General features: G+C 38.3%; 1 protein-coding gene and 1 non-coding gene across 2 annotated transcripts in view; one reads left to right on the plus strand and one right to left on the minus strand.

Moving 5' to 3' along the window:
• Positions 1 to 23,177, minus strand: part of snz (sorting nexin snazarus) — a 36,186-nt gene extending 13,009 nt beyond the window's left edge. Inside the window, exons 1-10 of the mRNA XM_073977357.1 lie at positions 20,708 to 23,177; positions 20,039 to 20,135; positions 15,869 to 16,003; positions 15,629 to 15,805; positions 15,306 to 15,478; positions 14,083 to 15,215; positions 13,861 to 14,025; positions 8,274 to 8,411; positions 7,804 to 8,210; positions 7,028 to 7,310 (exon numbers count right to left, since the gene is read on the minus strand). Coding sequence (XP_073833458.1) covers positions 7,028 to 7,310; positions 7,804 to 8,210; positions 8,274 to 8,411; positions 13,861 to 14,025; positions 14,083 to 15,215; positions 15,306 to 15,478; positions 15,629 to 15,805; positions 15,869 to 16,003; positions 20,039 to 20,135; positions 20,708 to 21,017 — 3,018 coding nt within the window. The 5' untranslated portion in view covers positions 21,018 to 23,177. The remainder of the gene's footprint in view (positions 1 to 7,027; positions 7,311 to 7,803; positions 8,211 to 8,273; positions 8,412 to 13,860; positions 14,026 to 14,082; positions 15,216 to 15,305; positions 15,479 to 15,628; positions 15,806 to 15,868; positions 16,004 to 20,038; positions 20,136 to 20,707) is intronic.
• On the plus strand, positions 8,541 to 8,613 carry TRNAM-CAU (transfer RNA methionine (anticodon CAU)). The gene has a single exon. It is a non-coding gene; the product is annotated as a tRNA-Met (tRNA).
• Positions 23,178 to 25,283: the final 2,106 nt, after the last annotated feature.

Consider the following 25,283-nt stretch of genomic DNA (forward strand, 5'->3'; position numbering starts at 1 on the left):
AATTACTGATTTAAATTAATTGTCGCAAAGCGAATTTAAATTACCACGTAAGCGCTGGGCCAATAACCTATTGGAAAGTTTGAAACACGCAGTGGTTCTATATTGATAAAGTTTCTTTATTGAAGTTGTAGAATGGAATGGAAAAATTTTGAAAATATTTTTCACATATAACAGGTATACATATCTATGCAGGTATACATATATATACAGTACAATAATTGTATCTACATTGTACACCAACAGCTTCGTGTTAACAGACGACTTCCAGCAACAATTGGTACAAATTGGTACAAGTTTTAGGGTAAACAGACAGACCTAATAGTAGCATGTTGCTTTCGTAGTATTGACAACACTGTTAAGGTGAGAACACAATAAGAAATTCAGGCTTATAGAAGCCTAATTTTTTTGTAAAACAATAAAGAAATTCAAGGTCGCATTTATATTAGGTAGTACCTGGCCTTTGTTCATTTACATGAAATTGAGCGTGAAGCAAGCAACAAAAATCACTGTGTTTCTACCTTTAAACTTCTTTCTGCAGTTGTCAATCGTTGGCTCCGTTTTTTGCATATAGTTTACTAGACGTGAATTGCGTAGAAAATATTTTAAGTGCAAAGTACTTATTTTATAATAATTTACGTTGCAATCAAAGAACAAATGAGCTAAATCGTTTATATGTATAAAGTACGTGAGAGGGAGATATTTGCAAGCAGCTTCATTCAGTTGTCAACTATCCAGCGGGCCATTGCGGTATGGAATTAATGATAGAATTCGTTATTGAATACAAATAACGGATCGAGTCAAAAAAAAAAAAAAAAAAAAGAAATGAGAAATTGTAAGCATAGTCATTTGGTTGGATTCAGAGCTCCGAATACTCTCTCGAATTCCACTCGCGAGTGAAACTCTTCTCGACTTCGAGTAAGTTGAGGGGGAAACTTGCCCCCTCCCCAACACCAAACAAAAACTTATCCCACCCCAAAATAAACTTGCCCCACAACCACCAAAAATATTGTACCCAAAAAAAAAAACACCTCACCCCAAATTTTCACTCGCGAGTGAATCGGAGCTCTGGTTGGATTTATTTCTTAAAGAAGGAGCAGCTCGTAGTTTAACACATTCTACAAACGCCGCCAATATAATCGGGAAAAGGCGAAGGACTTCATATTGCAAACGCTGTCTACGGCGAAACAATACCCTACTCTTCGAAAGATGGAACACCTCGAGCGCATCTACGATGGTCTCCGTCCCTAATATCATCGGCACTATGTTCGTCGATGTGATTTCGAAACCTTGGAAGAGTTAATATCACTCACGAATGTCTTCGAGCTTTTAAAACGAGATGAAATTCGTGCCTCATACCTCTCACATAACAGTGTATAATCAAAGCGAAGGCTATCACCGTTTAACACACTGTTGGCGATGTAAACAGAGGGGACATACCCGGTTCCAATGCTAAAACAGTAGTAAATTGTTTTGTCCATACTGTGGCCGAGAGGGAGTTCTTTCCGAGGAGTGCTAGATGCCCAGAAAATTCGAGATTTGAGTATGATCCCCATGGATGGTATTATATCTGGATTGAAATTAACGGAAGGATCATGTGGGCCCTCGTGGATAACGGGGCATCACCGACATATATCGAAGGCTCCGCAGGCAATACCTGGAAATTAGTGGTGAAGTGCCGATTGCTATGAGTCGGAGGATGCAGCTGGCCGAACAGCAAATGGCCACCTGTGGTAGGGTATAACCCTCGATAATCAGTTTCAATGACAAAGCTACAATCGAGGTGGTATCCAGAAAGGAATTACATCAGCACCGGAACGTGCCGAGCGGTGGTCGGATGCCGACATCATGACGTACCTCAGGTCCATTCGTATAAGTATACCCGGGAGGACACTGAGGTATTTACAGTATTTACAGTGTCTTACTACGACCATGGCATCCAGCGGTCCAAGTCACAAATTCCGGATGGGAAAATTCAAGGCTCCAATGTATGCGAAGGGAGCATTATGTCGTAATGACTGTGACCTGTGATAGGATATACATCGCGAGAATCACTTTCAATGACAAAGCGAACGGCACGGAGGAGATAATGCTACTGACGTTAGCCGAACCCGTGGTGCTTGTGTTGAACTTGCTCTTAACAAGAAGTCTGGATATCATTCTAGATGGGAAGATCGTCCCGAGGGGGCCGTCAGCGACTGGTCGGGTCGCTATAATCTACACAGGTCCTGCTCACTCACCAAGAAAAGTTCAGAGGCCAGTGTACCAGCGCTGAACACAATATCCGGCAATGAAGGCGGTCATCAATGAGGAAGTAGACACCCTATTGGCCAAAGATCGGATAAAAGCGTCCGCAAGTCTCCCGATTGTGCAGGCGCGGAAGAAAACCGGTGGATGGTGAATGTGCATTGACTAAATACAGCTAAGTGTGCCCTGCAAACAACACAAATTTTGAAAACAATTTTCAAAGAATGTCAGAATACAGTTTGGAAAATTATGATATTTGACCCGTATGTCGGATTTTTTCATGTATGGGCATCTACAATTTTATCTAGATCAATTTGCCATCATATGCATGCGTTTTCAGCGCAATTTCAGCTCAAAACGTTGGGTATATTTCCATCGTAGATACATTCCAGCAACCACGGTGATGATCGCATAACTGCAATCGAGGTGGTCCCCAGAAACGAGTTTAGGTTTGCCGGAACCCACGCCGTCGTGGACGTGCCAAGCGGTGAACCAATGGCGACATCATGAGGTACCTCAGATCCATTCGGTTACGTAGACCAAGGAGGACACAAAGACATCTACAGTATGTCTTACGACGACCGGGGCATCCAGCGGTGCAAGTCACCATCTCCGGACGGGAAAAGGCAAGGTTCCGGTGCCTGCGAAGGCGTTGGATGGATACCGACATTATGACATAACTCAGGTCCATTCTGATACCTAGACCAGGGAGGACACAGAGGCATTTGCAGTATATCTAACGATGACCAGGGCGAACGGGAAAAGGCAAGGCTCCCGTGACTGCGAAGGGAGCATTACGTCGTAATGATTGAAATTAATTATTTCGAATTATATATTGGGTTTATGAATATTATATATTATTGTAATTATAAGTTGTGAATTGCATTAAATTGACGACATAGCCATTGGGTTGGCCCAGGCCCCTGAGAAATGACCAATTTTCGGCATACTTTAGATATTTTACTTGCAAAAGTTCAAATTTTTCCGTCGGATCAGCAGTTCCACTGGGTCTTTGGGTCGCCCGTTCCGTAGTTAGAAAACGGTAGCAATAATCGGACTATTCGATTTTGGTCTAAAAATCGTTCAGCAACCAGTGCAGAAGAGAACCCGCTAATTCACCATGAACACCCCAGCTGTCAAACCTCAATCGAGTCGATTTATCCTGATACCCATTGAAAATATTCTTGATCGCATTCCAACATGAGTATATTATGAAGTAGTATTTAAATCAATAAAACCAGATTTAACCCTAGAAAGGGAGAATACTAGTCTCATCATATAGTAAAGTTTTTTTCCTGTTACTCCTCTTTGGAACGTAGGACTTCCACAAATCATCGCCATCTTACACGAATAGTTGCCGTTGTTTTTGCATCTTGCCAGGTAATGTCTTAGTTCTTGTTCACCGCCAGGTGTTTCTTGGTCGACCTCGATCCTTGAGGATTCCATTCAAACGCCATTCTGGTTATGCTATGAAATTTTTTTGTGGTCAATCCATATCAATTTCCTGCGGCTAATCTGCTTTTGTATGGGTTCCTGGTTCGTTAGGTTCCACAGCTCTGTGTTACTTATGGTGATGGGCCAGAATATCCTGCATATGATCTTGAGGCGTTGGTTTATGAATACCTGTAGGTTTTGCGTGATGCCGTCAGACACAAGCAAGGTTTCACTGTTGTATAGCAGAATCGATTTTACACATGCTTCAAATATTTGAAGCCTTGTTTTTCTAGATATACATATATGAGCAGTCGTCCAAATGCTGTTCTCGCTTTAGTTAGCCGATTCGTTAAGTCCGTTTCTGCACCACAACACGTTCTTACGGTGTTTCCTAGATAGCAGATGCTTTCGACGTATTAAATTCCGTGGTCTTGTAGCATGATGTTTTCTGAACTGGTGTTGTTAAATCTCATGGCCTCCTGCGAGCCAGTCTCTCCAGGTTTAATAGTTTTGACTGTATATTGGATATCTTGTGAGAGAGAAGACAAATGTCCGCATAATAATAAGTCTCCGAGTTGTTATGCCTCTTCTCCCAGAGACTCCATGTATGCCTATTGTCTGAGAGCAGACTTTCTTCATTATTTCATCCAATACAATTGTGAATATTAGGGGTGACAGAGGGCATCCGTGCTTTACTTCCACGTAGGTGTGAAACGGCTGGCTTATATTTCCATTTTGAAGAACTAAGAGTTCTGCATTCTCGTACATCACTATTATTATGATTATTTTCTACTCCCTCCCTCCTGCTCAATGCTTCCCATATGCCAGTTCGTCTGATGGTGTCGTAGGCTTTCTTGAGATCGAAGAAGAGTAGATACAGGGTAGTGCGCCGTTTTATATATTGTTCTACTACGGCTTATATTCGGCCTGAAGTCAACTTGTTTATATCTCAGTATGATTTCTACTTTCCTTTGAATTCGTTTTTGTATTATCGCTGCTGTTATCTTGTATGTATATGGTGTAGAGAAGGGTTATTACAATCTTTCATGTCGCCATTTTTAGGCAACTTTAAAACGATGCCTTTCTTCAATGTTGAAGGCAGTCATTCTCCTCGGTGTCATAGTGTTGGGAATACTTGGAATTGTGCTGGCTAATACCTACTCTGAGCTTTCGAGTCGGCTGTTGCACTGGACTTTCGGGTCAGCAGTTCCACAGGGCCTTCGCGTTAGCTGTTCCACTGGGTCTTCGGGTTAGCTGTACATGGTAGAACCGATTATTTACACCCGAATACCGTATACACCGTTTTCACCGATCATCTACCATCGTTGGCCTCACGATCGCCCGCTATACATCACGTCGGTCGACTATCGACAAACCGTCATTTACCCATTAGGTTCCCGATAATCTATAAACCGTCATCAAGATGCCGATTGTCTACAAATTGTTCAGTGACCACTTAACTTCCCGAGCTGTTAGAGCAGGCCTATCTTCTGACGAACGTTCCAGAGAAAAACCCGCTAACGCACCACGAACTCCACCAAACCTCCACGGGTCTGTATAAACTACCTTCACGCCAACGATAATCCTACTATATATGTACACTGAAAATATTCCTTATCGCATTCAAACACGAGTACTTTGTAAAGTCGTGGTGCTTAATGTGAGTACCTACTTTGCGGTCTGCCTCACAGTGCTTTTCACGCCGGGTGAATACAATGCGTCCCATCTACGAAACCCATCTACATTCCTGAATTTCTCTGGGTCAGAACTCAGTTGAAATGCAACTTCACATTCGAGACGAAGTTCTTCTCGTGATTTGGGTCTTAACCATAGCCACCGCGATGCACCCACAACGGGAATCAACACCAACTGCCAGGCTAGATCCAAGAAGCTGGGTTCACACGGACTGGTGACCTCCAACAAATTTGCCAGCAGAACAATAAACAAAACAGGACCACAGACAATGAACATGCTGTCCTCACGGACTGCACAATGGGCCCACGCCTGTTAGAGAAGGCCTAACTTCTGACGGTCCGGAGAAAAACCCGCTAACTCACCACAAACTTCACCAGCTGCCAAACCACTATTGAGTCTGTATAAGCGCATTCAAACACGAGTAGTTTGTAAAGTCGTGGTGCTTAATGCGAGTACCTACTTTGCGGTCTGACACAAAGTGCTTTTAACGTCGGGTGAATACAATGTGTCCCATCTACACTCCTGAATTTCTTTGGGTCAGGACTCAGTTGAAATGCAACTCCACATTCGAAACGAAGTTCTACTCGTGATTTGGGTCTTAACCATAGCCCCCGCGATGCCCACACAAAGGTGGTCAACACCAACTGCCAGGCTAGATCCAAGAATCTGGGTGCACCCGGATTGGTGAACTCCAACAAATTTGCCAGCAGAATAACAAACAATACAGGACCACAAACAATGACCATGCTGTCCTCACGGACTGCACAATGGGTCCACGGTGACCGCGGCAACAGACAACACGGGAAACTTGAACGACATACACAACGAACCCGACACCACCACGTTCCACTGTAGAGATGACTATGTAGAGGGATTACCTCCACTAAGTCTAGTCCTTCTCCTATCAAACACTTGACGTGCAAAGCTACTTAAACAACTAAAGATCCGACTGTCTCCAAGTGCCCTACTGAAATCCCGCCCATCCACACGTGATACCCATTTTGACCAAATCTCTAATGACATCATAGTACCGGTATTCCGTCCGTATATGCCTCCAGCCCCCAGTCATCCCACACGAATCTGTCCCAGACTGACCTCTTGTGTGCAAAAATGCATTTAGAGAGTCATGCCCCGTCAGTAGGTATCCCAGACTCATGCTAAAGCAGATGGCACTGATCGTTTACCTAGTCCTCCACCAATCAACAGCCCGCTCCCGAAGGCTTGCACTGCGCCGCCTAACATACCATCCACCAAATCAGAAGGGCCGAGCCAATCATCCCCAGACAGTTGCAAGCCATGCATCAGCCTGTACAAACTTAATCTCACTTCAAGATCAAAGGGTAGGGCGCCAAGTAACACTTGCATTGCGTCTGTGGACACAGAACGACACACAGTCAAACATGCTAACATGACCACACGTTGACACGACAAGAGCTTTATCCGTGTAACAACAGACTCTGCTGCGACATACCATACAGGTCCACCATATGTTGCACAGACAACAAAAAGCCCTCGATATATGGTACTCACGGAACGCCTGCTCAAACCCCAAGTAGATTGAGGGTTTGGATATGGACTAAGAATAGAGGGCAGCTAATGGTATATTAGTCTTAAGATTAATTTAATTTTAAATTATTAAATCACAAATACTTACATAAAACAATTGTTTATTATACACAGGATTCTGTAGGGCATCAAATACTTTCATGATGCCACGTTTGGCAGCTTGGGCACCAACTAAATTACACAATACTTCGGGGATATTATCCATAAGTAACGCTTTTGCTGCATTTGTTGTCATCTCTTTCATATCATCGGATCTAATGGGATATGCTGAAGCTAATACCCCACCTGGCCAGAATGATTTCAATATCGCTGAGAAATAGTAGTGCAGCATTGATTCTTCAAATAAATATGATACAGATTCACGAATTTGCCTGGGGAATGAAAGACAAGGACATATATTTAAAGCTAAAGCATTACAGGGGGATAAGGGAGACTCTCTTGTCATCCTTGGGATGTTTGTGGAACAATTATTATTATTAAAGCATTAAAGCGGTTACACTCAAAGTATCGCATCATTTTGGAGTTTAATGGGCTCTTTCACTATGACGATTTTAGTGTACACTCTTATGGCCCCGGCACATACGGTCAGTTGTGCGTCGCGTCACACGTTATTAACAACAACCACATGAAAAAAGTGTAAGTAATGCCAAGTTTGTTCTTGAAATTTTCATGTGGTTGTTGTAACGCGACGCTCAACGGACCATATGTGCCGGGGCCTTTAGGCTGATTCATTTTTTTTATTTTCATTTTAACAAAAATTTTCTGCAATAACAAGAACGAATTTGAACTCTAATCGTCTTAGAGAAACTGACCATCAACTTCTCAAAGGTGTTTGGATTTGGATTAAAATCTATATTAGCTCACCTATTAATAGTTCTACCATATGTAATTTGTACAAACGATATAAGACTTTTACGCAGCCACTTGAAAACACCGCCCATATCGAATATTTCACCCATAAGGGCATATAATGGTTCTGCTATTGAATCTTTACTATCTAAATCTGCCAAAAGTTTATTGTCTCCCGCCGGCACACCTTCCAAATACGTCGATATGTCTTCATCATCACGTTGTAAACCCCAAAAGGGATCCGTAGATGATGATTTCGATGAGCTATCGGAACTTTTTACGGTTTCCGTTTTAAATAATGTGGAGAGTGAGAATTTGGATTTCTTTGGTGATGGTAATGACTGCTTTAAATGATCCGAACTTGGGCTGAGGAAAGTGTAAATTGCCTCACTACCATTTAAATGATCATCTTCTAAAATCATCTGGAAGCAAAAGTTGTATGTGTATAAATTCAAAATTTCAATTTGAAAATTACCGTTACTTACATTAATAAACTTTTGTATTTGTTGCTTTGCCTTTTCCAAGGCATGTTTATCATTTTTCAAAAAGAAAAACTTAAAATTTGTTGGTAAATCAAATGATTTGAGATTGGCACTAACATGTCGCAGCTTTCTTTGCAATTCCTAAAAATAGAATAAAAACAAACAACAACAATTAGTAGAACCTTTTTTGCTTGGCTTGTGTGGTTCTGTGTGTGCGTGTGTGGTGTAGGTCATGTTGATGTTTGCTTGTTAGCGACATCAAGCAAACATGCCTCGGTGGCGCAGTAGGCAGCGCGTAAGTCTCATAATCTTAAGGTCGTGAGTTCGAGCCTCACCCGGGGCATTGATTTTTTTTAGTTTTTTTTTCTTTTGAGAACAGAAATTTTAAATTTGTTGGAACAACAAGTAAAAAAGTATCAGTCGGCTTTGCCGACAGAGATATACCCTCAGCCTATGTGAATTGGAACTTTCATCTACGGACAGATCGAATGTATTTAGGGTCAAGGCGAATTTAACAAGGTGATCCAATAGTTGACGTTAGGTTGTAGTCTTCATTTGCTGTCAATTTTTTTTTTTGCGCGAAATATCCACAAAAGTTAGAAGAAAACGTTAAAATATTATTCGCGAAGCTTAAACAAAGATGTTGTACACAGATATTTTTTATAAAAGCGAAATATTTGTTATTTATTTTTGATTAAAAATATGTTTTGACAGCAAATGAAGACATAGGTTGCTATTATTGTATCACCTTCTTTCTTACACCATGTTTAGGGTCTTTTCTGAACATTTGAATTTGCCGACAAAAAAATGTGGATTAGGATTAAAATTCAAAAGTTTTGCGGAGGAGGGAATGGACCGATATAGTGCATTACGGAAGTGGATCTTATTTTGAGAGTCATATCTTTTCGATAGATATCTATTAGGGTAACCCTAGTACTACCACATAAAATGCAACAATCTGGCAGCATTATAGCAGTGTTGCATGCATCAGTAGTTTTAAGTTATTATCTCTCTCTACTCATTGTCAGTACACAGTCAGTTAGTTACTTTGCAACCACCAATTAATAGACATCTCATCTGTACATATTTCGTCATATTTCATTGTTCTTCATAATTAATACTTTATTTCAACTCATAAAACAACTTAAAGTTTTATTCAATAAATGAATTGATTGTTATGTTTAAACATCGTCTTTCATTCAATCGACCACCTCCGTAAGAACATAACAATTTGGCGACGAGGATTTTGGAACAAAGATGAATCATTCTCGCTAACAATTTGGCGACGAGGATTTTGGAACAAATATGTATCATTCTCGCTAACAATTTGGCGACGAGGATTTTGGAACAAATATGTATCATTCTCGCTAACAATTTGGCGACGAGGATTGTGAATTGAAAACAGCACTCAGTAACAAAAGGAATTTCACAATTTCATCAGAACTTTCAACAAGGCTGCGTAATAACATCAAGACATCGCACACAATAAAAGTTGTGGCAGGAAGATTTTCAAGGAAAACATCAAAACGCACAGGCGCAAGTTCATCAGGAATATTCTAACAAGAATTTTCAAGAAATCTTCAGCGATCAACACTCACACAAACAACAGTTTGCAGTCTCACACATACAGAAATTTTTTTCAGCTCAACACACACACCATAGCAACGTGGGAAATTTCATCATTTTTGCAGCGCACACATACAGACATACGACGGCAGCGTCTCTAACAAAATTGTAACGGCTGAAAACACAGACACTAGAAAAATCTAGACATGTCGGAACAAGCGAATATTGTAAAATTACTTGTACAGCAGCAAGAGCAAATAGCAAAGCAGCAGGAACAATTTGCGCAACAACAGGAATTACTAAATAAAATCACACAAATCATCGCTGGACAACAAGGTGCAAACGCAGTTTCATCATCAGTTCCAGGTGGAGAATCATCAGTGGCAAAAGCCCACCTCATGGAATCTTTAGCTAATTCCATGACGGATTTTCACTATGAGCCTGACAGTGGTTTATTATTTGAATCGTGGTACAATCGTTTCAAACACATCTTCGAAAGGGAAGCAAGTGCACTGGACGATGCAGACAAAGTAGGACTTTTGTGGAGAAAAATGTCCAATCACATTCATGAACGATTCAAGAATTTTGTGTTACCAAAACAACCTCAAGAACTTTCATTGGCAGACACAATCAAGCATCTTACAAGACTATTTGGCAGAACAGAAACACAAGTAAGTCTACGATACAAGTGTCTACAAATCACAAAGATGGAAAATGAAGATTTTAAAGAATACGCTAGTCGTGTCAATCTTCAGTGTGAACTTTTTAAACTGGATGACTTAACTACAGACCAGTTCAAGTGTTTAATATTCATACTTGGTCTTAAATCATCACAAGACAGTGACATCAGAATCCGTTTATTAAGGCATCTCAATGAAAGTAAGGAAGTAGTCAACCTAGAAAAGCTAGTTGATGAAACACAAAGCATTTTGGATTTGAAAAGTGACACAGCACTAATTGAGGGAAGCCAAAAACAGTGCAACAAAATTGGTAAGCCTCAACAAAAACAAAAGATACCAAAAACAGCATGTTGGTATTGTGGAGATATGCATTATGCAAAACATTGCCCCTACTCCAAGCACAAGTGTACCAAGTGTCAACAGATTGGTCACAAAGAAGGATTTTGCAACAGCATGCACATGCAGAGCAAATCAAAACACAACAACGACAAACATCAACAAAGCAAAACCAATCATGATCAAAACTCAGAACAGAACAATGTGGGCCATCAGAATTTTAACAACAACAAAACAAAATTCAGCACAAAAACAGTATCTACAACAGATCCAGTCAAAATCAAGCAGGCAAGAAAATATGCTACAGTGAGTATTAATTCAAAGCAAGTGAAACTACAGTTGGACACGGCATCAGACATTACCATAATTTCCAAATCAACGTGGAAAAGAATCGGAAAGCCGGATGCATTTGAAACCACAGACACCGCCGAAGATGCAGGTGGCAATAAACTCACATTTTTTGCAAAACTTTTTCCAATAGAAGTGTCAGTTGCAGGAAAATCAAAAATTGTGGATTGTTACATTTCAAATTTGGAATCATTAAATGTCCTAGGCATAGATTGGATTGAGAAATTTAATCTATGGGATATTCCAATAGCAAAATGGTGTCATCAGATCAAGTTCACAGGAACTAAGTCATTGAACAATGTTTATCAAGTACTCAATGCTCACTTTCATCCCAGCCCAAATAGCCAAGTCAAAAAAGCACTCAAAAAAAGGGAAGAGGAAGGAGCGACCGCAAAAGCATCTTCAAGAAGAAAAACTCACAACGTATTCAACGTTCATAAAAATCTATGTTCATCAGTCATGGACAGAAATCAGAAAAAGGAAAGTCAGTATAATTCCAAACACGGAAGTCGCATCAAGGTACATGCAGATCAACTTCAAACAAAAATAGGCGATACTTCTGCTTCATCAAACAAATTATCACCTTTGGACATATTACTTCGAGAATTCAACATTAAATTGCCGTATACAGATTCTACAGCATATCAACCAGAATCATCCACAGACGACAACCAGTTGAAGTAATATCCAGAACCCAGGTTCAAACTTAAAAGGGGAGATATTAGGGTAACCCTAGTACTACCACATAAAATGCAACAATCTGGCAGCATTATAGCAGTGTTGCATGCATCAGTAGTTTTAAGTTATTATCTCTCTCTACTCATTGTCAGTACACAGTCAGTTAGTTACTTTGCAACCACCAATTAATAGACATCTCATCTGTACATATTTCGTCATATTTCATTGTTCTTCATAATTAATACTTTATTTCAACTCATAAAACAACTTAAAGTTTTATTCAATAAATGAATTGATTGTTATGTTTAAACATCGTCTTTCATTCAATCGACCACCTCCGTAAGAACATAACAATATCGCACCCACTAGTCATTACAGTGGGTTATCGTACACCTGTTGGACCAGTTTGCCAGGAAGCATGTACTTGTCCACGGAAAATATAATTTGGCTCTAAACAGGACCACAAAGAACATCATCGGTATAAATTTCCAAAGGATCTCCGAACAGACCCTAAACTGCACTTGGACACAAATGTTGAACTTTTGTGGGGGAGGTATCTTAAGGAGAGGACCGATATGGGCCATTTTTGAAGTTAAACTAAGTTTGGACAAAATATGACGAAGGCCAAATTATGGACCAAATCGGTTTATCAGCTCGAGAGTTATTGTGCTCTCCCGCTACTACATATCGTGCCATAGGGGTTTTTTACAACTTTCGGGCTGTTTTCCCAAGAAGTATGGACTTGCCACTGAAAAAAACTTTTACGGTCGTAATTGAGACAGCGATTGCAAGTTGCTTCAACAGAAATCAAAGTTAGTCAAGAGCAGGTCTTAAAGTCAACTTAACCGAAATTTTGTGTGGGAGGTACCCAAATGAATGGGCAAATATAGTCCATATTCAAACCTTATCTATATCTGGTAGATATATTAGGATGCGTAAAGTATGGACCAAATCGGTCCTTCCCTTCAAGAGTTATCGTGCGCACAATTTTTCCGAACATTTTTGAACTTTTGTGGTGGAGGTACCTGAAGGAGTGAACCGATATGGCTTATCTTCTAACATAAACTAAGTTTGGACAAAATATAACTAAGGTCAAATTTTGGACCGAATTGGCAGATCCATTAGAGAGTTATCTTGCGCTCCAAACACCTCACAGGGTGTCATAGGTGTTTTTTGAAACTTTCAGGCTATTTTCTCAGGAAGTATGGTTTTGCCCCTGATGAAACTTGTACCGCCGAATGGGGGGCAGTGAATACAAGTTGCTAAAACAAAAATCAAAGTGATTCGAGAGCAGGTCATAAAGTGAAGTAATCCCAAATTTTGTGTGGGAGGTACCCGAAGGAGTGGACCGATTGAGTCCATATTGAAACCTCATCTAAGTCTGGTAGACATTTCACGATTTGCAAAATATGGACCAAATCGGTTGCGTCCTTCAAGAGTTATCGTACGTACAAATTTTCCGAACATTTTCGTACTTTAGTGGGGAAGGTACCTGAAGCAGTGAACCGAAATGGTTTATCTTCGAACTTAAACTAAGTTTAGACAACATATTGAGAAGGCCAAATTTTGGACCAAACTGGCAGATCTGTTAGATAGTTATTTTGCGCTCCAAACATCTCACACGGTGTCATAGGGGTTTTTTGAACTTTTCAGGCTATTTTCTCAGGTAGTATGGTTTTGCCCCTGATGAAACTTGTACCGCCGAATGGGGGCCCGTGAATACAAGTTGTTACAACAGAAATAAAAACGATTCGAGAGCAGGTCCTAAACTGAACTTTTCCGAAATTTTGTGTGAGAGGTATCCGAAGGCGTGGACCGATTGAGTCCATATTGGAACCTCATCTAAAAAGGGAGCAAAGGTGTGTTAGACTTCACTTTTGCCTTTTGAAATTATATCCACTACTTCGGACACCTTTTCTAGTGTACACTCTTAGGCTGAGGGTATTTAGTCGCCTCACAAATTTAATTTTGGACACACTTACATGAACTTGATTCAGTGATCTCATTACCACCCAACCACTTGATATGCTGCCAGGTCGCGCCTCAACTTTCCCCGATGAAGATTGTTTCAGCGAATTGGGAGTATTTATATCCTCATCCACGTGGACCAAAATCATAAATTGCAGCGATTCCTTTTCATCGGAAATCTAAAACGAAACAAATTAGTATTCATTATAACCTAAAAAATTACAACAAATATGTACCTCAACACTTTGCAGTGTGGCTTTCCAACGACCCAAATGTTCCGTCCATGCATCGGTACGTCTCAAATGGGCCTCCGTTTGTCTTTTGATGTTCTTCAACCACTCCATTTCTTTTTCCAAAATTTGCAACACTTTCGAATCTGATTTAACTGAGTATTTTAAAGCATCTAAAGCTTGATTTTTCTTATCTATTCTCTCCTGAATTTGTTCTAATTTCTTGCGGGCATATGATGTGTGGGCTGCCACATCTATGGTACCTGAGTTGCTGGCACCTGAACCATCTAAAGCTGTAGATGCCTCTTCATGATTATCACATAATGCTCCTACTATTAAGGTGGGATCTTTGTAGTCATCTGAGTCTAATGCCTCCTTTAGCAGACGGTATTGATCACTTAATACAAACGGAGGATAATATTTATCTTCCAGTGTTCTGAGTACTTGTTTTTGTAAATCATAGAATATTTCTGGCCCCGAATCACCCAGCAGGAATGTTTCAATTAATTTCCTCTCATGTTTATCAAATTGTAGCTCGGATTTTGGTACTCTTATGTAGGTGTAGAAAATCTCTGTACCCAATTGATGGGCTGAGTTTTTGGGTGCATGTTTCATTTCCTCTACGGCCATATAGAAACCCACCAAAGCGCTAGCTTTAAGAGGTTCCAGGAATATTGTAAAGTAACGCCTACCAATGGCCGTGTTTAATATCTCCAGCAGGGATAAATCCAAATCACTGGAATAGTTGCCATTCCAACCAAATTTCTCCAGGTTCTTTTCACACATATTCTTCGCATAGGTTAGCTGTTGTACATAACGTTTCAAACGCACAGCTGCTGATATTTCCGATTTCGATAGATTATGATCGGGATCATTGTCGGGATCAATACCTTTGGCACGTTGGAGATTTTGTACTGTTGTTGCATGCATTAAATCGTTGACAATACTTTTGCGTATGAGCGAGAGCTCTTCAAGGTTTCCACAATTGTTGATGATTTTGAGGAAATCTTCAAAGCTGGCGGCATATTCATAGGAACGTTTGCTAATGGCTGCGGCGGCCAAACGACCCTCAATGTTTTGTACAATTTTCTGATTGATATAATCCGGTGAGGTTAGCATTTTTATCATGGGAAAGAAAACTGAAAAGGGAGTAAGACATTTGGTAAGGCATTTCGAATGAAAGAAAATGTGGCGGTGAGAAGGGGGGTGAGGAGAGGGGCAATACTTACTTTTGTAGGAAAGTATCTCACTTAGTAGCACTTTCAATGGCGGCAGGGAATAGCCTCTTGGTAGCAAGAGTATAACCATAATTTCACATAGTTTTCTTAAAAATTCCAATTCTTTTTCTTCGGTAACCAAATAAGAGTTGGTAGAGAATACCGGTGCCACATTCATTTCAGCACTGAAAGTAAATAAGACGGTATTGGTTAAAACTAATTTAGGTGACTTTAATTCACCTATGTATCTATTTAAACACACCTCAAAAGAGCCTATCTATTTAAAGTGAAAAATGAATTCAAATATGATTCATTTCAATCTTCAAAAAACTTACGCCCTTGCTTCCGATATTCGTATCTTTTCCAAATGTACTGTAACTCTATTAACCATATCGACGGCAATAATCTTAGGTGCATCTATTTTCTTAGCACGTTCATGCATTTTTTGTATGGCATTCCAAAAATCTTCCCGTACAATATCATTCATCAACTTTGGCTTTGTGACAACATATCTGTGGGAAAAAACGTAGAAAATTAATAAAAGGAATTGCAAGAATAACCATTGCTCTACTCACCCCAGCCATGGTGTCATAAAATCTCTAAGGACATATTCAATAATTTGTTGGATTTGTAAATCCACTGTTTTACCAAAGATAAGAGGTAAATTTGAGGCATTCTTAATTGGTTTCGGTAAGTCAAAGAGACTATTTCTGAAAATAAAGGTAAAAACATAAATCAATTATTATGATTCATATAACTCTCAAGAAATTATTACTGAAGTTATTTTAAAGAGAATATGAATATCTTTATCAAAACTTAAAACACATCTCTATATTAGAACTTAGTGTGTTTAATTTCTTTGTTGTGAAAAGCTCCATCTCCCTCCCTCATTATGATGATTTGCTCCAACATAATGACATGTGTGACATCAAATCACACGCTAATGATTTTGAAATATGATCGGAGGTATGGGATATACATTTCACCTTTAACATGAAAGTGTTATGTATTTAAAAATGTGGTTGGAATAGGAGATATTGTGTCATCTATTGTGATATGGCGTCATGAAGCATTTTACATATGATAGTGATTAATTAATCGTGAAATTCGTTTAGAGTGACAAGCGTACACAAACTGAGGTTTGGAGAATATTTGGAAGGAATATTGCAAATATAATTATGGAGTTTTGATAGTAAGAAGAAAAAAACACTAAAACCATCAAGGAAGACGGGAGGCATATTGGTTTTACTGAAACCAAATTGCTAATAACTGTCAGTAACCGGTGGATTTTTTTGTTTAGAACAATGATTCATCACCGGAGGAATTTTTCTTCTATAGAGAAGTGTTTCCTTAATAAACTGAGGACTTTTTCTTTAGTGAACTGAAGAATTTTTTCCATAGAGCCTGAGGATTTTTCTATAGATAAAGTCTTCTCTGTAGCCGAAAATATTTATATAGAAAAAGTCATCTCAGTAGTCTGAGGATTTTTTTCTATAGAAAAAAAGTCTCCTCAGTGGCCTGAGAAAAATTTTCTACAGAAAAATATTTCTTCAATATTCTGAGGAATCTTATTTTTATAGAAAAAAGTCCCTCAGTAACCTGAGTAATTAGTTTTCCATAACAAATCTCAACAGTAACCTGAGGAATTGTTTCTACAGGAAAAATTTTCCTCAATAAACGGAGCAATTTTTTCCATAGAAAAAATTTCCTCAATAAACGGGCAATTCTATAGAAAGATGTTTCCTCAGCAACATGAGCATTTTTTTCATAGAAAAAATCTTCACACCAAAAATTTTTTCTATAGAAAAATGTCTCCTTAGTAACCTGAGGATTTTTTAATAGAAAAAAGTAACCTCTGTAACCTGAGGGATTTGTAACTACAGAAAAAATCTCCTATGTAACCTGAGGATTTTTTTTGCTAAAGAAAAAAGTCTGTTCAGTAACTTGAGGTATTATTTTCTGTAGGAAAAAATCTTCTCAGTAACCTGAGTAATTTTTTTTCTATACAAAAATGTCACCTCAGTAACATGATGATGTTTTCGGTAGAAAAGTCTCCTCAGTATTCTGAGGAAGTTTTTCTATAGAAAAGCGTCTCCTCAGTAAGCTGAAATTTTTTTCTAAAGAAAAAAAACCTCCAATGTAACCTGCGGAAAAAGTCTCATCCGTAACCAAAGTATCAATATCCTGAGGAATCTTTTTTTTATAGAAAAAGTCCTTCAGTAATTAGTTTTCCATAACAAATCTCCACAGTAAACTGAGAAAGTGTTTCTATAGGAAATATTTTCATCAATAAACGGAGCAATTTTTTCTATAGAAAAATGTTTCCTCAGTAACCTGAGGATTTTTAAATAGAAAAAAATTATCCTCTGTAACCTGAGGGATTTGTTACTACAGAAAAAATCTCCTCTGTAACCGGAGGAATTTTTTTGCTAAGGAAAAAGTCTGTTCAGTAACTTGATGTATTATTTTCTGTAGGAAAAAATCTTCTCAGTAACCTGAGTAATACAAAAATGTCACATCAGTAATGTGAAAAAAATCGCCTCCGTAACCTGAAGATTATTTTCCAGAAAAAGTCACCTCAGTAACATGAGGAAGTTTTTTTCTATAGAAAAAAAGTCACCTCAGTAGCATGAAGTTTTTTCTATAGAAACAAGTAAAAAGTATCAGTCGGCTTTGCCGACAGAGATTACCCTCAGCCTGTGTGGATTGAAATACTTTATCCCCAAAAAACGTATGTATTTAGGGGGGTTTTCAAAATGTTGGGCGTTTGAACCGACAAAAATATGGATAGGATTAAAGAGCAAACATTTGCGGGAATATCGACAGATAGGTCCTTTTTACCATAGTAGCCTACGAAAAACATAATATCGCTATAAACAGGAAAGATCCTCGAACAGACCCTTAACCACACAAAAATGTAGAACAATTGTGTGGGTGGTACCACAAGGATCGGACAGATAGGGCCCAAATTTGAATATAAATTTAGTTTCGACAATATTTAGAGATCCAAAGTTTGGACCAAATCGGTTGCTACGTCTATGAAATATCGCGCGTACCATTTTAGCGAATATTTTCGAACTTTTGTGGGTTAGGTACCGGAAGGAGTGGACCTATAAGCACCACCTTCGAATTTCATCTCAAAGAAATATAACGATATCCAAAGTGTGGACAAACGTAGTATTCTGTTCGAGCTCTCCAGTCACTACATATGGCGCCATAGGGGCTTTTTACAACTTTCGGGCTATTTTCTCAAGAAGTATGGACTTGCCCCTGAAAAAAACTTTTACTGTCGTAATTGAGGCTGCGAATGCAAGTTGCTTCAACAAAAATAAAAGCAATTCGAGAGCAGGTCTTAAAGTGAATTTATCCAAAAATTTGTGTGGGAGGTACCCCAAGGAGTAGGTAAATATAGTCCATATTCGAACCTGACCTATATCTGGTAGATATATTAGGATGTGTAAAGTATGAGCCAAATCGGCCACTCCTTGCAAGTGTTATCGTGCGCACAATTTTTCCGAACATTTTTGAAGGTTTGTGGGGGAGGTACCTAAAGGAGAGGACCGATATAGCCCATCTTCGAATTTAAACTATGTTTTGATAAAATATTACGAACGCCAAATTTTGGACCGAATCGACAGATCCGTTGGAGAGATATCTTGCGCTCCAACCACTACACAAGGTGTCATAGGGGCATTTTGCACCTTTCCGGCCATTTTCTCAGGAAGTATGGACTTCCCCCAGATGAAACTTGTACCGACGTATAGGGGGGCGGTGAATACAAGTTGTTACAACAAAACTCAAAGCAATTCGAGACCAGGTCCTAAACCGAACTTTTCCGAAATTTTGTGTGGGAGGTACCCAAAGGAGTGGAGCGATTGAGTACATATTGGAACCTTATCTAACCCTGGTAGAAAATTTACGATATGCAAAGTATAGACCAAATCGGTTACTCCCTTCAAGTGTTATCGTGCGCACAAGTTTTTACGAACATTTTCGAACTTTTGTGGGGGAGGTACCGGAATGAGTGGACCGATATAACCCATCTTCGAACTTAAACTAAGTTTGGACAAAATATTACGAAAGCCATATTTTGTACCAAATCGGTTCATCCGTTCGAGAGTTATCGTGCGCACCAGCCAGGCAGACGGACGGACGGACATTTCTAAATCAACTCCAAATTGTCTGTAACACATTTCGTCCAAACATACTTAGGGTCTAAAATCATTATTTCGATGAGGCACATTTTGCCCGTATGAAAGTGTATATACCCTCGTTAGCATAAATGCAGAGGGTTAAAAAGTCTCCGCTTCAGTAACCTGAGGAAGTTCTTTCTATAAAGAAATGTTTCCTCATTAACCTGAGGATTTTTTCCTTAACCTGAGGATGTTTTTCTAAAGAAATTTTTCCTCAGTAAACCAAGGATTTTTTCTACGGAAAAAAACTTTTCTCGGTAACCTGAAGATTTTCTTTTTATAAAAAAGACTCTTCAGTAACATTTTTATGCGGATGACTTTGTAAACTTAATCTAATGTGATACTTTCACTGTATTACTCTGAGGAGAATCTGTGAATGTACGTTCTTATAAGGTGATTTTTTCATTCAAATGTAGGAAAATGGACTCTTCCATTGGGTTGTGTACAGGTTGTTTAAGAAAAAATCCAATCCAATCTCTTTTAAAGACCTTAATAAATAATTTTAGCATTAATATCTATTATTCAATACGCTTTTCAATCATTCATACTTACTGGGTGGCATTGTAGAGAACATTTAGAGGTTCACGTTTGGGTTTTGGCGGCTCTTTGGTTGTAAATAAGTAATGAATGTAAACGGTACCGGCCACAGCTGTAACAAAATGATAAAGTAATATGGTAAAAATGTTCAAAAAGAAAATTAAAATCACACTATAATTATTGAGTGATAAGAAATGGGTCACATTGACTATGGTACACTACTACTATGGTGGTGCTCTGCCGCTGCCTTGTTTGTATGGGGGTAATGAAAATCCCTCAAGTAGAGATAAGAATTTAATTTAAATTAACGGAAAATCATGATGATCCATATTTGTGTCACAATACTTTTTTTTTAATAAAAATGAAAAATGCAAATGGCTTGGTTAAACGATATGGCATTGAGACCAAATACTTAGATAAGCTTGACGATATCGATGTTTTAGTTTAATAAAAAATAATAATGAAATTAAATATCTAACACACTTAAGCAGTAGGCAGGCACACTCAAGTAGTCATAGTCCAACCAAACAATAACAAAAAAGGGCGTCGTTTTTCATGAACAAAGGGAAAAATGCAAAATAAAACACTTTCCTAAATCGATGAACTAAACAAAAACATACAGATGTTTACATGATTACATGACTAACGACGATGTGTGGATGGAATGTGACATTCATTACTTACCGGCAACGACCAAAAGCAAAGAATACAACACAAACAGAATGAAGAGAAAGAAAATTGGATAATACCAAATGATGGCCAACAGAGTCACTGCCAAGGATGACAAAAATATTTTCCAATTAAGTTGTATAATGCGCAATATAGAGGACCACAACAATAGTTTCCCCTTAGATGAGGAGGATGTGGTGGCGGCATTTGACTTTTGTTTGTCATGTTCCGACTGTGGATCCAACAGGAATAGAGGCCGATGATTGGGAAAGCTTTGTAAATCATCTATTGAGGGTATATTGGATTGATTAACTTTACTTTTCATTCTGTTAGACTTTGTACTCTTAGTTTCCTTTTTTGTAACTTTCCGATCTAGCTGGCTAGTTGGTGATGATGATTTTGTCGGCTATTAAAATGTTAATCACATTTTATTTTTATACGATAAATGCCCACATTCTATTTCTATACACTTGTTTTGTTTTCTCTCGACTGCTTGGCAAGTAGTGGGTGGGGATTGTGGTGTGGGTACAATATTCTATTGTATTCAATAGTTGCTGTTGTTGTTACTGTGTACAAAATCAATATTGTATTCCTTAAAGACGAATTAACACTTTTTTCACAGATAACTACTGCACGGCAGCAGCAGGCCTCGGAGGACTCAACGTTATTTTCCCGACACAATTTTGTTATCCTTTGGGATTAGGGCAAAAAAGAGGGGGCAACAAGTTGTTATATAAAACGCAGAGATTGATAACGAGGAATATTCCTTTAAATTCCTTCTTACGTCAAGGATTACACTTTTTATTATATACAAACGAATTATTATAACAACAACAAACACACACTGCTCTGTGTTATTATACACTTGTTTTTTCTTATGGAAAATTTTAACAGACAGACAAACACCGCACACTTTCACTGATGATGACGATAGTCGCAGTAATTATTTCCGTTTTTCAAAAACCGCCGTTTATCGGGTGCGTCCATCCGCAGTTCAATGGATTTTGTCAATCTTTTTTGAACAGACACTGTGTTTTTTTGTTTAAAATTGTTATGTTTATTTATCCGTCGGTATGGTATATGATGTTTACACTTTCCTCCTCTGGTGCGTAATTGATTCTCATTCATTCACAGACTATTTTCTTCTCAGTAATAGCATTTTTCTCCCGACTTGGCCATGTCACAGTGTTGAAAAAGATTTGTTTTTATTTAATTTCAATTGATCTGGCAACTCTGTTCGCATTTTTCGCAATTTTCATTTTCTCTTCTATTCTAAACAAAAGAAAGAGTCAAAACAAACAAAATCAGCTGTTCGCTGTTAGAGTATGGAGCCGACAAATGTTAACACAGTCAACTATGTCCCGGTCTACTTACTTACTTACTTAGCTGGCCCATTACAGAACATTTGTTCTATAGGCCGAACTAAGAAGAGATCTCCATTCCTCTCTATTTGTTGCTTTGCACTCTGGAATACCGCGCCTTTTCATCTCATCATCCACTTGTTTGCGCCATCTATTCCTTGGCCTGCCAATTCTGCGTGCACCGCCATGTGGCATGTATTCATACGCCTTTTTAGCGGGTTCATCATCGCTCATTCTTTTGATATGGCCTAGCCAACGCAATCGCTGCTTCTCGATACGTTTAACAATATTGATGTCGTTGTATAGCAGATACAGCTCGTGGTTCATGCGACGTCGATATTCACCGTCAACGCAGATTGGTCCGTAGATCTTTCGAAGAATTTTTCTCTCAAACACACCAAGCACTGCCATGTCTGCTTGCGCAAGTACCCAGGCTTCGGAGCCATACATCAGCACGGGTAGTATCAGTGTTTTGTAGAGCGTTATTTTTGTTTGACGAGATGCGGCTTTGTTTTTAAACTGCTTACTTAATCCAAAGTAGCATCTGTTGGCCAATACAATTCTTCTTTTTATTTCACAACTGATGTCGTTTGTTGTGTTGACGGAGGTGCCGAGGTAGACGAAGTCTTTTACTACCTCAATATTATAGGAACCAACTTCCACAGTCGGTCCGAGCTCAATGGACGCATTGCGCGTCGACACCATCAACTTGGTCTTCTCACCGTTTACCGCCAAACCCACTTTAGCAGATTCTCCTTCGACCTTTATAAAGGTATCAGTTACTTCTTTTACTGATCGACCCATGATGTCTATATCATCAGCATAAGCAAGTAACATGTGACTATTGGTGTATATTGTGCCACTTCTTTTGACGTTTGCCTCTCGTATAACCTTTTCTAGCAGGATGTTGAAGAGGTCACACGAAAGGCTGTCTCCTTGTCTGAAACCTCTTTTGGTACCAAATTCTTCGGAGAGGTTCTTTCCTATTTTAACTGAGGACCTCGTGTCAGTTAAAGTCATTTTACAAAGCCGGATGAGCTTTGCGGGAATACCAAATTCAGACATGGCTTGGAATACCTTTGAGCGCAGCGGACTGTCGAAGGCTTTTTATGATTTTACTCTACTACAGGCCTGCTCAAGGTGCGCACCTGAGCTGTCGGTGTGTGTCAATTTTCTCACACACACAATTTAAAAAGAGAGCTTTTGTTTTTGTTTTGAATATTTTCAAAATTAAAAATCAGTCTCTATTGAACATTCAATGAGGAAGGTTCTGTTTTCGAATTTGTCTATGAATTTATATGCGTACACTGAAAAAATGAATGAAGATACTGAATACGAATTTTTATTTGCCTAAAATTTTTACGGCAAATTAGAGTGTTTGGTTTGTCAACGCACTTTGGTTTGTCACGAACTTGATTTGCAACAAATTATAACATCAACAGTCACATTTGATCAAAATAAAATAATTATTCTACTCTATATTTTGAAATATAAAATAAAAAAAAAACTGTTACGATATTTCTCACAGTATACAGAGAGACAAAGGAAAATTGAAATTTGTGTATTGCAAAACCAACACAATTACAAAATGTGTTTGTATGTGTCTGAGCAGGCCTGCTCTACTATGGAAGTCGATCTAGAGACGCATAATTTCATGCAAATTTTTCAATGAAATCACTCTAGTGTGGACCGGGACTATCGGTATCACCACCAGAGATGGAAACGTTTAATATATTATTATAATACGTTTACAGCGTGTTTTTGTAAAAATGCTTGCCTGTCACACGTACCGTTCGTACTAAAACGTATACGTCCGAAATTTGGTTCTTGTAAAATTTTACGAACCATTCGTTTCTATCAAGATCTTTTTAACAGGTCACGTAAGTAGCACAACAACAACTTCTTTTTGGCTGAAAATTCTTCAATATGTCAAAATGTTTTTTTACGTTTTCATACAATTCATTCACAATAACAAAAAATTTGACAGATTGAAACCAATCAGCTGGTCGTTTTATGCCACCTAATTATTTCTATCTAAAGCTTTCGTCTATTTCATAAAAGCTTTTATATAGGCATCTGCACGCAAAATGTGTTACTTGATGGCAACCCCGATAAACAGATGACAAACAAAAAATAAGAAAAAAATGTAATTAAATTTGTCCAAAAATAATTGTGATAATATGAAGAAACGGATGTACATATACGCGTGTGATTCTATGGAAATAAATAAAATTGCATTCCCTTCCAGTTTTCGGGTGTTTTGTGGCATTTATTAGGCCATGTTTATATTATAGCATTTTATTTAACCTTCTTAATGAGGATTTATTTGACATATACGTAAAGGAATTGACATTTTAAACCCAGTAGGTTTGTTAAATCCGGTTATACGAGGGCGGTTCGGAAACTTCTTAGCCTATCAATGAAAGGGAATAGTTAGTTTTTCAAAATTTTTTTTATTTTTCAATATAATCTCCTGAAACTTCAATACACCTAGTCCAACGCTTTTCTAGCAATTCTATCCCTTGATTAAAATAGTTTTCCTCAAGTTCTTCAAAATAGTGGTTTACAACTGTAATTGCATCTTCATTTGAGGTAAAACGCTTGCCAGCAAGGATTTTTTTTAGATTTGGGAACAAGTAATGCCATGGTAGAATAAGAAAAGGTAGCAGCAATACACAGCTGACTGAACTGGGTTGTAACGTTAGTGCCAAATTTCATATGACATTCTATACGTTTATTTCTATTTCGATGTACATTAGGGACATATATTTTTTGAGAAAAAAATATATCATTCGGAAAAAACCATTTCCCAGAAAGACTTCTTCATATCAATGATATGTAACCTCCTCCAAATTCGAACGATAAGCCGCGCAGTAAATCCCCGCTTGTAGAGGCGATACAACGTTTGTTAATATGTGAGGTATTTTATTAAAATTTAAAAAAAAAATAAAGCCCTAATAAACATGTGCTTCTTTGATTTCTAAAACAAAACATTGAAACAGCTTCTCCTTTTTCTATGAATTTTCAGCGACCCCAAACTTTTCTGCAAGAATTCTACTTTCTGCGAGAATTTATGCATTTTGTGGAATGATGTGGAAACATACAAATTGAAAATGTAACGAATTTTCATTCATGTTTTCCAAAATATTGAACCAAATGTGAAAAATTATTAGTTTTTTAAATTCCAATAATTTATAGACATTTCCTTGTTTTGTTTACAAATACAACTG

The sequence above is a fragment of the Musca autumnalis genome, unplaced genomic scaffold, assembly GCF_047663935.1.
Source record: "Musca autumnalis isolate F117 unplaced genomic scaffold, ASM4766393v1 scaffold_3, whole genome shotgun sequence".
NCBI lineage: Eukaryota > Metazoa > Arthropoda > Insecta > Diptera > Muscidae > Musca > Musca autumnalis.